Source organism: Centruroides vittatus, unplaced genomic scaffold (assembly GCF_030686945.1).
Source record: "Centruroides vittatus isolate TY-2023 unplaced genomic scaffold, ASM3068694v2 contig_18, whole genome shotgun sequence".
Classification (NCBI taxonomy): Eukaryota; Metazoa; Arthropoda; class Arachnida; order Scorpiones; family Buthidae; genus Centruroides; species Centruroides vittatus.
Genome location: NW_027121101.1, coordinates 4,048,636 through 4,062,257, shown reverse-complemented (window position 1 = coordinate 4,062,257; position 13,622 = coordinate 4,048,636). Strand labels below are relative to the sequence as shown.

At 29.8% G+C, this 13,622-nt stretch overlaps 1 protein-coding gene across 1 annotated transcript in view; it reads right to left on the bottom strand.

The window, feature by feature from the left end:
* Ndg (Nidogen) overlaps window positions 1-13,622 on the bottom strand; it is a 49,510-nt gene that overhangs the window by 12,277 nt on the left and 23,611 nt on the right. Inside the window, exons 9-14 of the mRNA XM_067263798.1 lie at window positions 11,818-11,964; window positions 11,622-11,744; window positions 9,068-9,463; window positions 8,581-8,706; window positions 5,038-5,169; window positions 4,038-4,166 (exon numbers count right to left, since the gene is read on the bottom strand). Coding sequence (XP_067119899.1) covers window positions 4,038-4,166; window positions 5,038-5,169; window positions 8,581-8,706; window positions 9,068-9,463; window positions 11,622-11,744; window positions 11,818-11,964 — 1,053 coding nt within the window. The remainder of the gene's footprint in view (window positions 1-4,037; window positions 4,167-5,037; window positions 5,170-8,580; window positions 8,707-9,067; window positions 9,464-11,621; window positions 11,745-11,817; window positions 11,965-13,622) is intronic.

Here is a 13,622-nt window from a genome sequence, read left to right as displayed (position 1 = left end):
CGCCAACTTTGTCTTTTCAGATGGCTTTTTATCGAGTGGTGAGGGAGGTGAACAAGTCAACAGGTGGTTGGGAGTGACAGGAGACAGGTGTAATCAAAATAACTAATCATTTATTAAAGTCTAAAGTTAATATACAAAAAGTCTACAAAGCTGACTTGGTTAAATGTGATTAAATACTAAATGTATGTAAAGGGCCGCTCTAGGCTAAGCCTATTCCCGTTGCTGGAGAGAGTGTTCATAAGAAGCTAACAAAATACCTCTATGAGGAAATGAATGATATGTGTCAATCAGTTTGTTGGAATCTTAGTCCTAGACACTATGACAAGCTGTATGGAAGTTCGAAGCTGTGATCTGTCTTCTACTGGAGTCTTCTCCTTTCATTGAGCCGGGAGACGAATGTATCATATTGACAAGTATAACTTCCTTTGGATGGCCGGAGCTTCCGGGGGCTCGAGCTTTTATTCAATTGTCGTGGGAAAGGGATCACGTGATCATCCATGTTGACAATGACAATGCATTTTCTGACACCTATGTGTCAATTTTCCCATCAGATTGTTGACAATTGGGGTGACCTCTGATCTGAAACTATCTGTTAGTTAAACATCTGTCGATAAAAAACTATCTTTCGAAAAAATTTCACATTACGTTTTTTTCCATATATGCGGATTTCACAGTTATATTTTTATTAAATCTGTGTGGAAGAGTCATTCCAATCAGGATCCACTAAAACAACTAACTTGTTGCCATGTTTAGTTGTTAACTGCTTAACTTCACATACAGGATATTCATAATTAACATCAAGTTCATTTAGTTTTCTCAGAATAGTTTGAAGTGTTCCAATCATATTTAGCTTTTTCAAAGTGTATATATGTATAAGAATAACTTTATAATGACCTAATGCTAAAATGTGAATTTCATTTTCTAATATACAGGGTGTCCCAAAAAAATGTACTCACTCTTCGATAGACAATTAATAATATGTTTTTTAAATTTAGTAATAGGTTTTAAATTAATGTATTTATTTATTTGTTTATTGATTTAACTTCTTAGGACTATGTGTCTGTCAAGACACGTCTATTTACAAAAAAATATTTATATATTTGACAATCAAAGAGTGAGTACATCTTTTTGGGACACCCTATATATATAATCCCTTATCATGTTGATATGATAGAGCTATTTTGTTTACTTGCACTGAATATATTTCATGCTTAGTACTTCTAATTCTAATAAATTGATTATTAGAGAAATAAGTTGGTGTCATTTAATTTAAACTTATCTCGTCTACTAGTACTTTATTGATTAACAGGACTTATTATACTGGATTTATGGATGCAGTGATTAGGTCTTACAGATCAGAAACATTGTTTATTTAAATTACCTGTCCAAAATTTAATATTCTACTTATCTAAAACATCAAACACGCCTATTACGTTTCACCCCAAAACAATCATCAATGGTGTCATTTAAATTTGCCGATTAGTGAACAATTCAGGTTTTCGAACCAAATTATACATTAGATTGTAGAAGAAAAGTTCATGGTTTAAAATTTAAAAATCTGCAAATCAAAGATCTGAAGGATAAATAATGATGAAGTTCCAAATTATATTGAAAATTTATATAAGTTATATGTGAATGAGGGCTATTTTTATATATTCTTTCAAATCCTCTATTATATAAAGCTTCGTCTTCCATTAATAACTTTTCACCTTTATTTTGACATAAACTTTATTTTTAACTGGACCCAATATTGAGGTTGTAAATGGGACAATTTTTACAAGATTGCCATTTTTACTTAAAAACAGATGATTTATTTTTAAAAAAAATGCTAATTCTGTTATTTCTTTTACTGATTTTTGTGATTTTTTGATATTTGCTCATTTACCAAAACATGGGGCAAAACCTTCATTTATACATTACTATTATGTAAATACAGTAGAATCTCATTTTAATGTATTTCTCAGGCAGCCGAAAATCATCCATTGTTCCAAGAACCCGTTATATCGTGAACAACAGATTTCCCACATACCCAGAAAATATCTGTTGTTCAAAAAATTATCATGTTTTAATCTCCTACATATAAAAAATGCCTGTACTTAAAATTATTCAATCTCTCAAGATCTCTGTTCTTTAGTCTATAGAAACATGCATGCTACAAGATCGCATAACTCATTAGCATTTCACTCGACTTCACATTTGTTTAAAAATTTCTCCATCTCAGTTTTTGATACTGCTTTTCTGCCTATTAAATACAACAACCACTTGATATTAGTATCATGTACAGTCTGTTCTTTTATGGTGAAACTCGTAAGGAAGGTCTCTTGGAAAGACTCGATGGCCTTGCTAAATTTTGGCACTATACTTGGACCAGTTTCAGAATGTTCACTAGGTGGCTCCTCCTCAGTCATATCAGCTTACTGACTCTCTCTGTATAGTTCTTCAGATGTATTGTATGTAACCCAGATATAAGTGCATCATCAAATTCTACAAATTCCCAGAAACACCCAAATATTAACTAAACATAGAAAAAATGCAAAGTTTACAATGGATGGGGCTAGAAAAATCCATTATTCTGAGTTACAGATCTGCTAAAAGGAGGTAAAATTACATTTATTTGGCAGGACCTGTAGAAATTTATTTTGAAAAATTGTTGTTCTGCAATCCATTAAATCAAGATTCTACTGTGTGTTTGTTTCTTGGTAATGATTTAATTACTTTATATTAATATTTATACTTAATATTGCAGAATATATATATAATATTTTCATTATAATACTCTTAATAAAATATTAAAATTTTAATTTAAATGATATAAACATTATATAAACAATATACAATGGAATCAATCCACATATTATAATCATGGATATTGTAATCAGATTTCAGTTTAGTTATCTAACTATGGCATTTTTAAGCAGTTTTTTTCCCCCTCTATCAACTTCAGCATTTGCTAATTAAGCAGAATTGTTATCAGTCTTAACCAATATTTTAAATCCTGAATGAGTATTAAACAGAAAATGAGCATGAACCTCAAATTCAGTGCATTTTCTATTTGGTATTCCTGCTGTCTAGTTCTGAGAGTGGAGATTTGAATGGGTATTGTTTTAATTGTTATTTGCTTGCAGTACATAAGTTTAAATTACTGGAATTTCTTCAATTATATGCTGGTTGAGTTACTAGTAATTAATAAATTTTCAGGTTATACATTTTCATTGTTTTTTTTAATGTCAGAGTCTTAAATAAATCAGAGGTTTCCACTGTTTGTTGTCTTCTTTATTTATCCTACTAATATAGGTGATTACAATAAGCAGATTTTATTGTATTTTGATTATGATAGCTTGAAAATATGAAATTTGATACTAAAGGTGGAATCAGTTTCTAACTTCTTCAGCAAAGGAAGAGTTAAAAAGCTTGTGAATGTTTCAAAAGAAAAATATTTGATAATTTCAAATATAAACATTAAAATTTTAGTATTTATTTACAAGCTAATAGCATTATATTGTTACAGTAGAGAGTCGTTAATCCGAATGAATTGGGGACTGGGGTTGTTCAGATTAGTGATTTGTTCGGATAACCGATTATGTATGAAAAAATATATTAACCTGTCTGATGTTCAAATTTTTCTCTGTTGCGTGTCGCTTCGTGTTGAATTTTCGTCGATTTTAAGCCTAACAAAAATTTTTATAATAATAATCGAGGCTATTGTATAGTTAAAAATTATTTCTTTATTTTGTTTGTACAAAATAAATATATTGAAGAATATAAAAACATGAAAATTATACTTTAGAAGTAAATCTAGTATCAAAAATGTTCAATTCAGCGCGACACAGTCCGACTGGAAATTGTTCAAATAACCGGCGATTCGAATTACTGGGGTTTGGATTAACGACTCTCTACTGTATCTCAATAAAAAAACGTCATTATAATATAATATCCAAATAATTTAAGATGATTTGGTATATGCCTCTTTTTTGAAGAATTATTTTTAAAACTATACATTTTATATTTTATTATAACTAAATATTTTAATTAATTACCAGTTGCAGGTGAACAGGTTTTTCCATTTCCAACATATCCACTATTACATACACATCTGTAATGTTCTGATTGAGTGTCATAGATACATTGAGCATTTTTGTCACAATTTTCTACTGTATTACATTCATCTGAAAAAAATTTCAATGGTTATTATAATTTGTCATCACAGGATTCATGTATATGAGTTTTTAATTTGTAAGATATAACAATTCCTCCTTTGCTTAATAATAGTCACAATAGATTTTTTAGTATGAACTTCCAAACAAATAGAAGCCTATGTATAAAATTAAATTAAAAGACTACTAACTCAATAATCCAAAAACCAGCAAAAAAGAATTCACTTTAACTCAGCAAATGTTTTCTTCTATCTTGAATGGACATCTTTTAACATTTGTGTTCCAATTTCAAATGTTAAAGTCTGAAGATGTCCATTTAAGATGGAAGAAAATGTTTGCTGAGTTAAAGTGAATTCTTTTTACTGGTTTTTGGGTTAGAAGTCTTGTTGAAGTTAACCAGTATTTAGTAGTCATCATTTGCAACATGAAAATGTACTGTAGATAAAAAATAAAAGACTTTTTGGTGTTTGTGAGTTTTATAAAACTTCATATATTTACATGAGAAATACATTTGCATGAAAAAGATGATGGTATGAGGATAAGAATAGATTGCTTTTTTTGTAATAAATACCTGTTCTCAAATAAAAAATAACACACTAAGATAAAGACAAAGACACTTCATTGAACTCTATTGTATTTTAGTGTATATAAATTGCTGGAAAAATGGCTAATATATTTAATGAAAACTTTTATAAAACAAACTATCATTGACTATAATAATTTTGATGTTCATGCTAAAGTTTAAGTTTTTAATATAATTAAATTTGTTTGCGCATAGGAGGCATTCTTAGACAGTTTTAATATAATTATTTTATAACAAATTATAGAAGAGTTATTTGTTACTCAAAAACATTTAATTCTATGACATTTACAAAATGATTACCTATAGCTCTGCAAGTAAGACCATCACCATCATATCCATTTTTACATTGACATACGTATTTCTGAAGATATGAATCATATACACATACAGCATGTACTGAACAAACATTTACAACGTCACAACTGACTTCATCTGAAATGTAAATAAGAATTTTCAAAAATTTGAAATTCTGTATTAGAGTATTAATGAACAAGTTAAAAATATATTTTTTTAAATAAATTTTTAATGATAAATTTTAAATTTAATAGTTTGCTATTAAGTACATCTGACCCTTGATAATCTGACAGGTATGGGACTAAAAGGGTGTCGAATTACCAAAAGTGTCCGGATTACCGAAAGTGATTACATATTTGGCATGGTTTTGCTATCAGTAGCCTACAATATTTCTACATTTTATGAGTAAAATGCTGCCTAGGTTAATGTGGAAATGAAACACCCATTTCGGTTAACTAAAACATGTTTATTAAAAGAAATATGGAGGCCAATAAATGTACATACAGTATGTATAGGCATAAATAATACAGTACATACAGAACTGCTCATGGAAAACACAAGAAATGTGTGTCATCGTGTAAGAATTGGGTGGGGATTCATGTCGCAACATCCTTCTGTGCAAGCAGACACGTAACGGGATGGGGACTACGGTGGCCTTGATGGGAGGTGCGTCGGACTACTGAGCATGTCGGATTACAAAAGCGTCGAATTATCAAGGGTCAGCTGTATATATTATTTGAAAATTTTAAAGTAACAACTAACCAGTGGCCAAGTGGATAAAATTATTGAACACCAGATAGCACCTGACTAATGGGCTGACCACATGGCATTTTCTGCATTTTCTTCATATATTAACACACAAATAAGGGCCAGTTTCTCATAGAAAGTCCTCCAGGAAGGCACTTTAACATGTCATCCTTGTGTTACATTGACTTATCCCATAAAACTTAACTTTTTTAATATTAATGAAATCTTGAGAAAATTGTATTAATTTAATATCCACAATTTATTTCATATGACAATTACAATACAATTACAGGAAACAGTTACATTAATTTATATAAATTATTTATACATTGTAAGGTATACTAATAAACAGCATGTTGGAATTTATGATTACAAGTATTTCTTTTATTATTGAATTTTTCTTAAATGTCTATCTGTAAACAGTTTTATTTATTAAAAAAACTTTGATAATATTTCAAATAAAAAAAACATCTTCCCCAGAAATTTTTTAACATCAATATCATATTTCCTCACGTGTGGAATATGTGGCAAAATTGGCATCATATTCCACAAAATACCTAAAAAACTTTATTAAAAATAAATTCTTCCTATTCTTTTACAAATGGTTACTAAAGAGATGTCACTAAATAGTTACTTTATCATTATATTTATATTGACATAGCAGTGAAGTACAAAAAAAAGCTAGCACATATAAGAGCACAGAAATACGGTAAATATAAGTAATAAGCTTATTACAGCACAATCACATGTTTTGGCCCACTTCAAAATAATACACTTTAGTTTAAAAATATTTCAGTAAAAATATTTGGAACTGTATTCTAATACACCCTAGTAAAACAGTTCTTTTGTATTATTTTTTTAAGGCTATAAGCATGATGAAAAATAAATAATTGACTCATATATATATATATATATGAGTCAATTATTATGATATCCTTTTTCATATATATATATATATATATATACAATTATATATCAATTATATATACAGTCAAACCTGTTTTTATGTGGTCTTTTTTTGTGCAATTTTTTATTTGTGCAGTATAGTTGGCGACTAGTCTTATGCGATTTGTCATGTCTCACATTGACTTATTATAGCTAAATAAACTTATAGCATAAATGAACTTATTATAGTAATATTATTGCATGAATATGCAAAAAATGAAATAATTTATTTTATAAGTCAACAAAACACCACCTGGACAAAAATATGTAAAACAGACGATAGACGAGACGATGCAGTCAAGTGCTGACATCTGTTGTCAATAAATTCTATTTCGTACGGTTTTGAGTTATTTTCTATGTGAGACTTTTTTTATGCGGCCCCTATTGACTGCATAAAAAAAAAATATTTTTTTAATTGTGTTGCGAAAACTATTTTTTATAGCCACTCGTGAAGTTTCGTGCGATTTTTTTTTTTTATGCGTTTTTTTATGCGGTCCCTATCCACCGCATAAAAACAGGTTTGACTGTATAGGAAAAAGGAATATAATTTGTAGATAATTATTAAAGTATTTTGTCTTTCTGAATGACATTTTACAAAAACACTTTTCTAAATGTTAAATTAAGAATTGTTTTGAAATATATTTTAATTTCTGGTTTAATTTGGTGAGATAAGGTAATGTATATGATGATGATCTACCAAGGGGAGTGCTTCCTGGGAAGACTTTCTATGTGAAACTGGTCCTTATATAGATGTTGGACACATGAAGAAAACTCCACAAAGGAAGCCCATTTGTCAGGTGCAAATGTAGGACCAGCTACTAGTGTTTAAGTGGTTTTATCCACTTGACCACTGGTGGATTTTTTATCTGTCCCCCCTCCAATTTGGCTAACTTTGATATATATATATATATCATAGTACGTACTACCCTTCTAAAACCACTCAATGCAACCCAAGCATTCATGAAAAAAATAAGTTTAAAATTTTCTGTTCTTTATGTACTGTTATATGGATATGTAAAAGCAGTATAGCCAAGTGGATAAGATGTTTAACTACTACAGTATACTGTGTTGCAAGTTCAAATCTTACTTTTTAAAGTTTTTTTAATCTGCTCTGAAATGGATTATTGTGCAAAGTATTTTTCGCATTTTAACAAAGAAATGGTATAACAACAAAATACTAATTTTATTTGCTATGCAATTTAAGCATTTTATTCATTGTAATTTCCACGTAGATATACAGCAATACTATGCAATAACAAAAATCCTCCTTGCAAGTGTTTAATTATTGGTGTAGCAATATGAGTAAATTGAGGGAGTCATGTAGTACAGACCTTTTTTTCTTATTATAATAAATTTAATAATTTTATTTAATTCAAAAATTGTTGTACTTATTAGTTAATGTTAGTATAAGAAGTGGTTTAACTGCCTTTCTTTAGAAGAAAATTATTTTATATCAATAATAGCTATCCAAATTGAAATCTGAATATGATTATAGAATATTTGGGCTTGGTTGTTTATGTATATCTACAATGATTTGTGAATAGAAATGAAACGGAAAGCAATAAATGCTTGAGATGGCAACTTCTAAATTGCATACCAGTAATTATCTTGCTTTCAACGGCTGCTTTGGAAGCACAGGGTATATGGTAGGGCAGGCTATACAAAAGTTTTATTTTTGTTCTTTCAATTTTTTATTCAGGACATATGCCATCATGAGTTGTGTGTCATCACAGGTTATCTGCTTAAAAAAACATAGTACCATATGAAATTATGGTACTGTTTTTTTAAGTAAAGTTTATATTTAGTAGCTTTACAAAGTATGATAATTTCTATGTAAGAATAAATTGAAATTCTTACCACTTTGTGTACATTGATAGCCATCTCCTATATATCCTGCATTGCATTGGCATTGATATTCTCCAGTAGAATGGTCATAAATACATTGAGCATGTGGATGACATGTATTTAGTGTATTACAGTCTTCTGTTATAAATTTTTAATAAATTTTAATTAAATTTGATTAATAAAATTATAGTTATTAAAATACTATTCTTAATAATATAACTTTGACTCATCCAAAATGTAACAAGTTTATGAAATTTATTTCAAGGCTAAAAAATACATAAATAAAAATATTTTAAATACTTTTATTTATGTATTTTTTTTTAGCCTTTATTACTATGGCTTCATCAGTTGGAATATATAATGAGCCACAGAAAATAATATAGTTTAAATTTAAGTTTTTTTTCTTTATTTTTATTATTGATACTTTGTCAAATTTCTAAAATTTATCACTGATATTCTTTATATTAAAAATTAAGCTAAATTTTTAATGATGACTTACTTGCAACACAATAATATCCATTACCAGTAAAACCTTGTTTGCATGAGCATGCATAATTTCCAGAAAAAGAATCATATGTGCAGTCAGCATCACTATGACAATTATGAGCAAAATTACATGACTGCGTATCATCTACACAAATAATTCCATTTCCACGATATCCTTCACGACACTGACATTGATACTGCTGAGTTGCTTCATTTAATATACACTCAGCAAAAGGATGGCAGTCATTGTTATAGCGACAATCTCTAGTATTTTGATTTTCTTCATCTTGGTAACATATGTATCCATTTCCATTATATCCTTCATTGCAGATGCAAACAGCAGATTGATTTTGAAGCTGAATACAGCTTGCATTAGGATCACACTGTATATCTGCACATGTGTCCATTCCTTTAATTTAAAATATAAAAATTATTAAAATATAATTAATGCATAGTTTCATATGAATACTGTATTAAGTTTTCAAATATGTAATAGTTTTTATAACTAAGTTTTAGAAATATTATTTTATTTTTATTAAAACAGTACTGGACATAAGGTATATATGAAAACAAGCTTGAAGCAGTGTTTAGTGATTTGATTATCAAAAAGATAATCAAATCACTAAACACCGAGTTAATTTCAGACTATAAATTATTGTTAATTATTGAAACAAATTTAATCAAACGATAGACAGTTATCATATTGTATTAATATTTACATTAATTTTAGAATTAAATTTAATAATTTAAGTATATTCCAGAAGAAACATTGACCCAGAGTGGGACTCAAATTTACATCTGTTTATTACATAGGTTATTTTACTTCATACTCAACCCTAAGGGTTGAGTATGATGTACAGGGTGACAATAATTAACCCATACAAAGTTTGTAGCAATGCTGCACCTGAACTTTTTTACTGTCACCAATTTACATACTATTGTTTAATTCTCCATGATTTCCTGCCCGTGTAGATGTACTTTCGATGTAATAAGGGTTAGTTCTTTATTTTTTTAATGGTGTCGAACAAATGTTGTGCAATTTTGGAGCTATTCTGGCAAGGAAAGCATCAATGTGAAATTGTTCGTCTGCTCGGTGTTCCAAAAATGACAGTCTCAGATGCAGTTCAGCGATTCAAGGAGCTTGGCCACAATGGTGACCGTCCCGGACGTGGAAGAAAGCGCACTGTCAACACGTCTAGGAACCGCAAGATCATCACAAAGCGAGTTGACTGACATGCGAAGGTCTCCACAAGAAAAATCGCTCATGAGATCAGAATCAATCGCAAATCGGTGCGGTTAATGGCGAAAAAGGAACTCGTACTCAAGCCCTACAAGTTCGAAAAGGTTCAGCTCCTCACCGATGAAAACAAGTGCGTGAGACTCCAAAGATCCCGTTAACTCAAGCGTCGGGCCGCAGGTCGACAATGGGAGTGCATTCTCTTCACAGACGAGAAGCTTTTCTCCGTACAACCATCAAAACGACAGGAACTGGTCCGCGGGGGCTCCTGGACGCTCAGCCGTCATCGAACATCACAAAATCCAATGTCAGTCATGGTTTGGGGCGGAATTTGTGCGAGCGGCAAGACACCCCTTGTTTTCGTCGATCAAGGGGCCAAAATCAATCAAGATGTGTACCCCCATGACATTCTCGAGGCTGTGGTACTTCTGTGGGCTCAGCAGCATTTTGGCAGTGCGAAATGGATGTTTCAGCAGGACTCGGCGCCGACACACAGGGTGAAGAAGACTCAGGAGTGTGCAAGGCTCATTTTCCCGATTTCATCTCGTCTGCGGAATGGCCACCATACTCGCCGAATCTGAACCCAATGGACTACAGTGTGTGGACCATTTTGGAGGCCAGGACCTGTTCTAAGTGCCATGAAAGTTTGGAGTCGCTGAAGCAATCCTTGCGCTGGGAGTGAGACAAACTGTCTCCAGAAGAGTGCGGCCCATCGCTGAGAATTTCAAAACGCGTTTGGGGCTCTGCATCAAAGCAAAAGGAGGCCACTTTGAAACTGGCTGAATATCTGATTAATACGTAAAGTATTGTCACTGTTATATGCTGTCGTTTTGCTAATTTTCATTTCTTTAATAAATTTACGATACAAAAAACTTGTACGGGTTAATTATTGTCATCCTGTAATACCATTTCTACATTATACCATTGTTATACCATTTCTACATTATATTACATCATACTCAACTCTAAAGGTTGAGTATGATGTAAAATAAAAAAATTTTTCTCTCGAAGTTAACCTGTTTTGTTTTTTTACCTTTTTTAACCCCAGCTCTTATTCTGTTTTAAGTAAATGGATTAGAGTCTTGGAATTTTTTAGCCTCCATAAGTCAGAAAAGATTGGAGAATTATTTTTCCATGTACTGGTTAATAGTACAAATAAGTAAAGACTGATTTTCTGACTCCATTGTTTTTTAAATAAAATTTTTATTTTTATTAAGTAGCAATCTTATTTAGAGACATCATCATGTTTAGTATAAATGATTTATTGTATTATTAATTCTTATTTAGATATTTGTTAAATTTTAAAATATTGTTATAAATTACTACTTACTTCTACAGTCGAGACCATTACCAATATATCCTGTTTTGCAATGGCATGAAAAGCTACCAAGAAGATTAATGCAGTCAGCTTCATGATGGCAATTTGCTTTTCCAATAGTACATTCGTTAATATCTTTAGAAAAAAAATATTTTCAGTATCAAAATAATACATTTTTTGAAAGTTAAATAATCTTAAAATTTCCTACCAATACATGTAGCTCTTTCTCCATTTACATCATCTTCATATAAATATTCATATCCTTGATCACAAATACATCTAAAATTATCACCTTCTACAATGCACTTACTGTTAGCCCCACATTGATATTTACCTTCTTTGCAAGGATCTTCAGCTAAATTTTTTCAAGTAAATAAAACTTTATTCTTTATTGTTTTAAACTATTTTTTGTTTACTAATTTGAATTTTTATTTTATTAGTAAATACTGTATATTCAGTTTAGAATAAATTTTACTTTTATAAGATCTAAAGTTCTTGAAATTTTATATAAGTAATAATAAAATGTTTGTTCAGATAGTTTAAAAATGCTTTGACTTCATTATTAATAACTTAATAATAAAAAGAAAAATTATGTTCATAATTGATGAAATAGTTTCACAAATGACAAAGCACACACTTCACAACAGATCTTTACTTTGTATACTATGGCTGGTTTTTGTAGTTCTTTAAAATCTTTATTGTAAAAAGTGAAAAAGTCCTTTTTATAAGAATTTTTTACAATTTTTGCAATTTTAACTTAATAATAGTTCACTAATCAGTTTAAAAAATTTAATAAACTCCAATTGCATAGGACTGATGTAGGGCTTATTTCAGAAATTTAGTTGCTGGAAGCAGAAAAGAGACCTTTTTGCAGCCATAGTGTTTTTATAAATTAAATATGCCACTATAAAATTGAAACCATCCTGTTGTTTATACATCTTTAAAAAAGAAATTATGATATTTTATTATTCAAAAGAATCACATAACATTTTAATGAACTTATATGAGAACATGACATTCAAACCTTTATGTGAGAGATTCTTTCTATAATTTGTTAAAATTTGCTGCATCCATGATTTCACTATCAAAATCAATGACAAAACCATCCAGTTTTTGTGTGATATTTAAGTAAGATATGCAATTTTATCTGTAGATAGTAAAGATTTAACATTCTTATACCTTAAATAATTTCTAATTAGGCTATCCAGATGGTTGAGTCAAAACAGGAAGCATTCCGTTAGGGGATTGTTACCTGATGAAGAATCGTTAGGTTCGAAAATGTTTGTAACTACTTTGTTGTGGATGATACGCGCACCGATAAAAGGCATTTAGATACATGAAACTTGACTAAAACAGTGTTGAAGGAAATTTAATATTACCCCTTTGACATTACCTACAATTTTATTGAGACTACTGATGAGAAAATTTCATTTTCATAAGCTCTGGCAGCCTGAAAAAAATTCATACTGTACATTTTTATTCTCCACTAATGATCCAGAAAATATTTTTTTTCAATGGTTTAAGTGTTGATAGCTTCATTTTAACAATGCTACTAAAAATCTATTATAATCCAAAAATACTAATTTTAATAAAGAAATAAAATTTTCTAATGATTAGTAGCATTTCTATGACTATTTTAGTGCTTATAATTTTTCTTTTCCTTATCTATTATAATGAAATAAGTTGTGTGGTCCTCAAAGATTTTAACAAGATTTAACTGGCAGTAAGTTTTATGATTATTGGATTTTGAGTTTTCCTGTTTAGTTATATCTTGCAGTTACAATTGAATGTAATGTCTGCTGCAGTCCTTATTTTAAGGTCTTTTTCCCTACTGCACAAATATCAGTTTTGTTTTGGCTAAACCAATAAATCCTAGCATTAATAAGGACAATAATACAAATCTTATATCTATAATTATTTGTTAAATTCAATGACATCATCACAATGCTGGGCTGCAATTTTTAATTAATTTAATTTAAAATATATGCTCTCCACCTCAAATTAGTAGTGGCC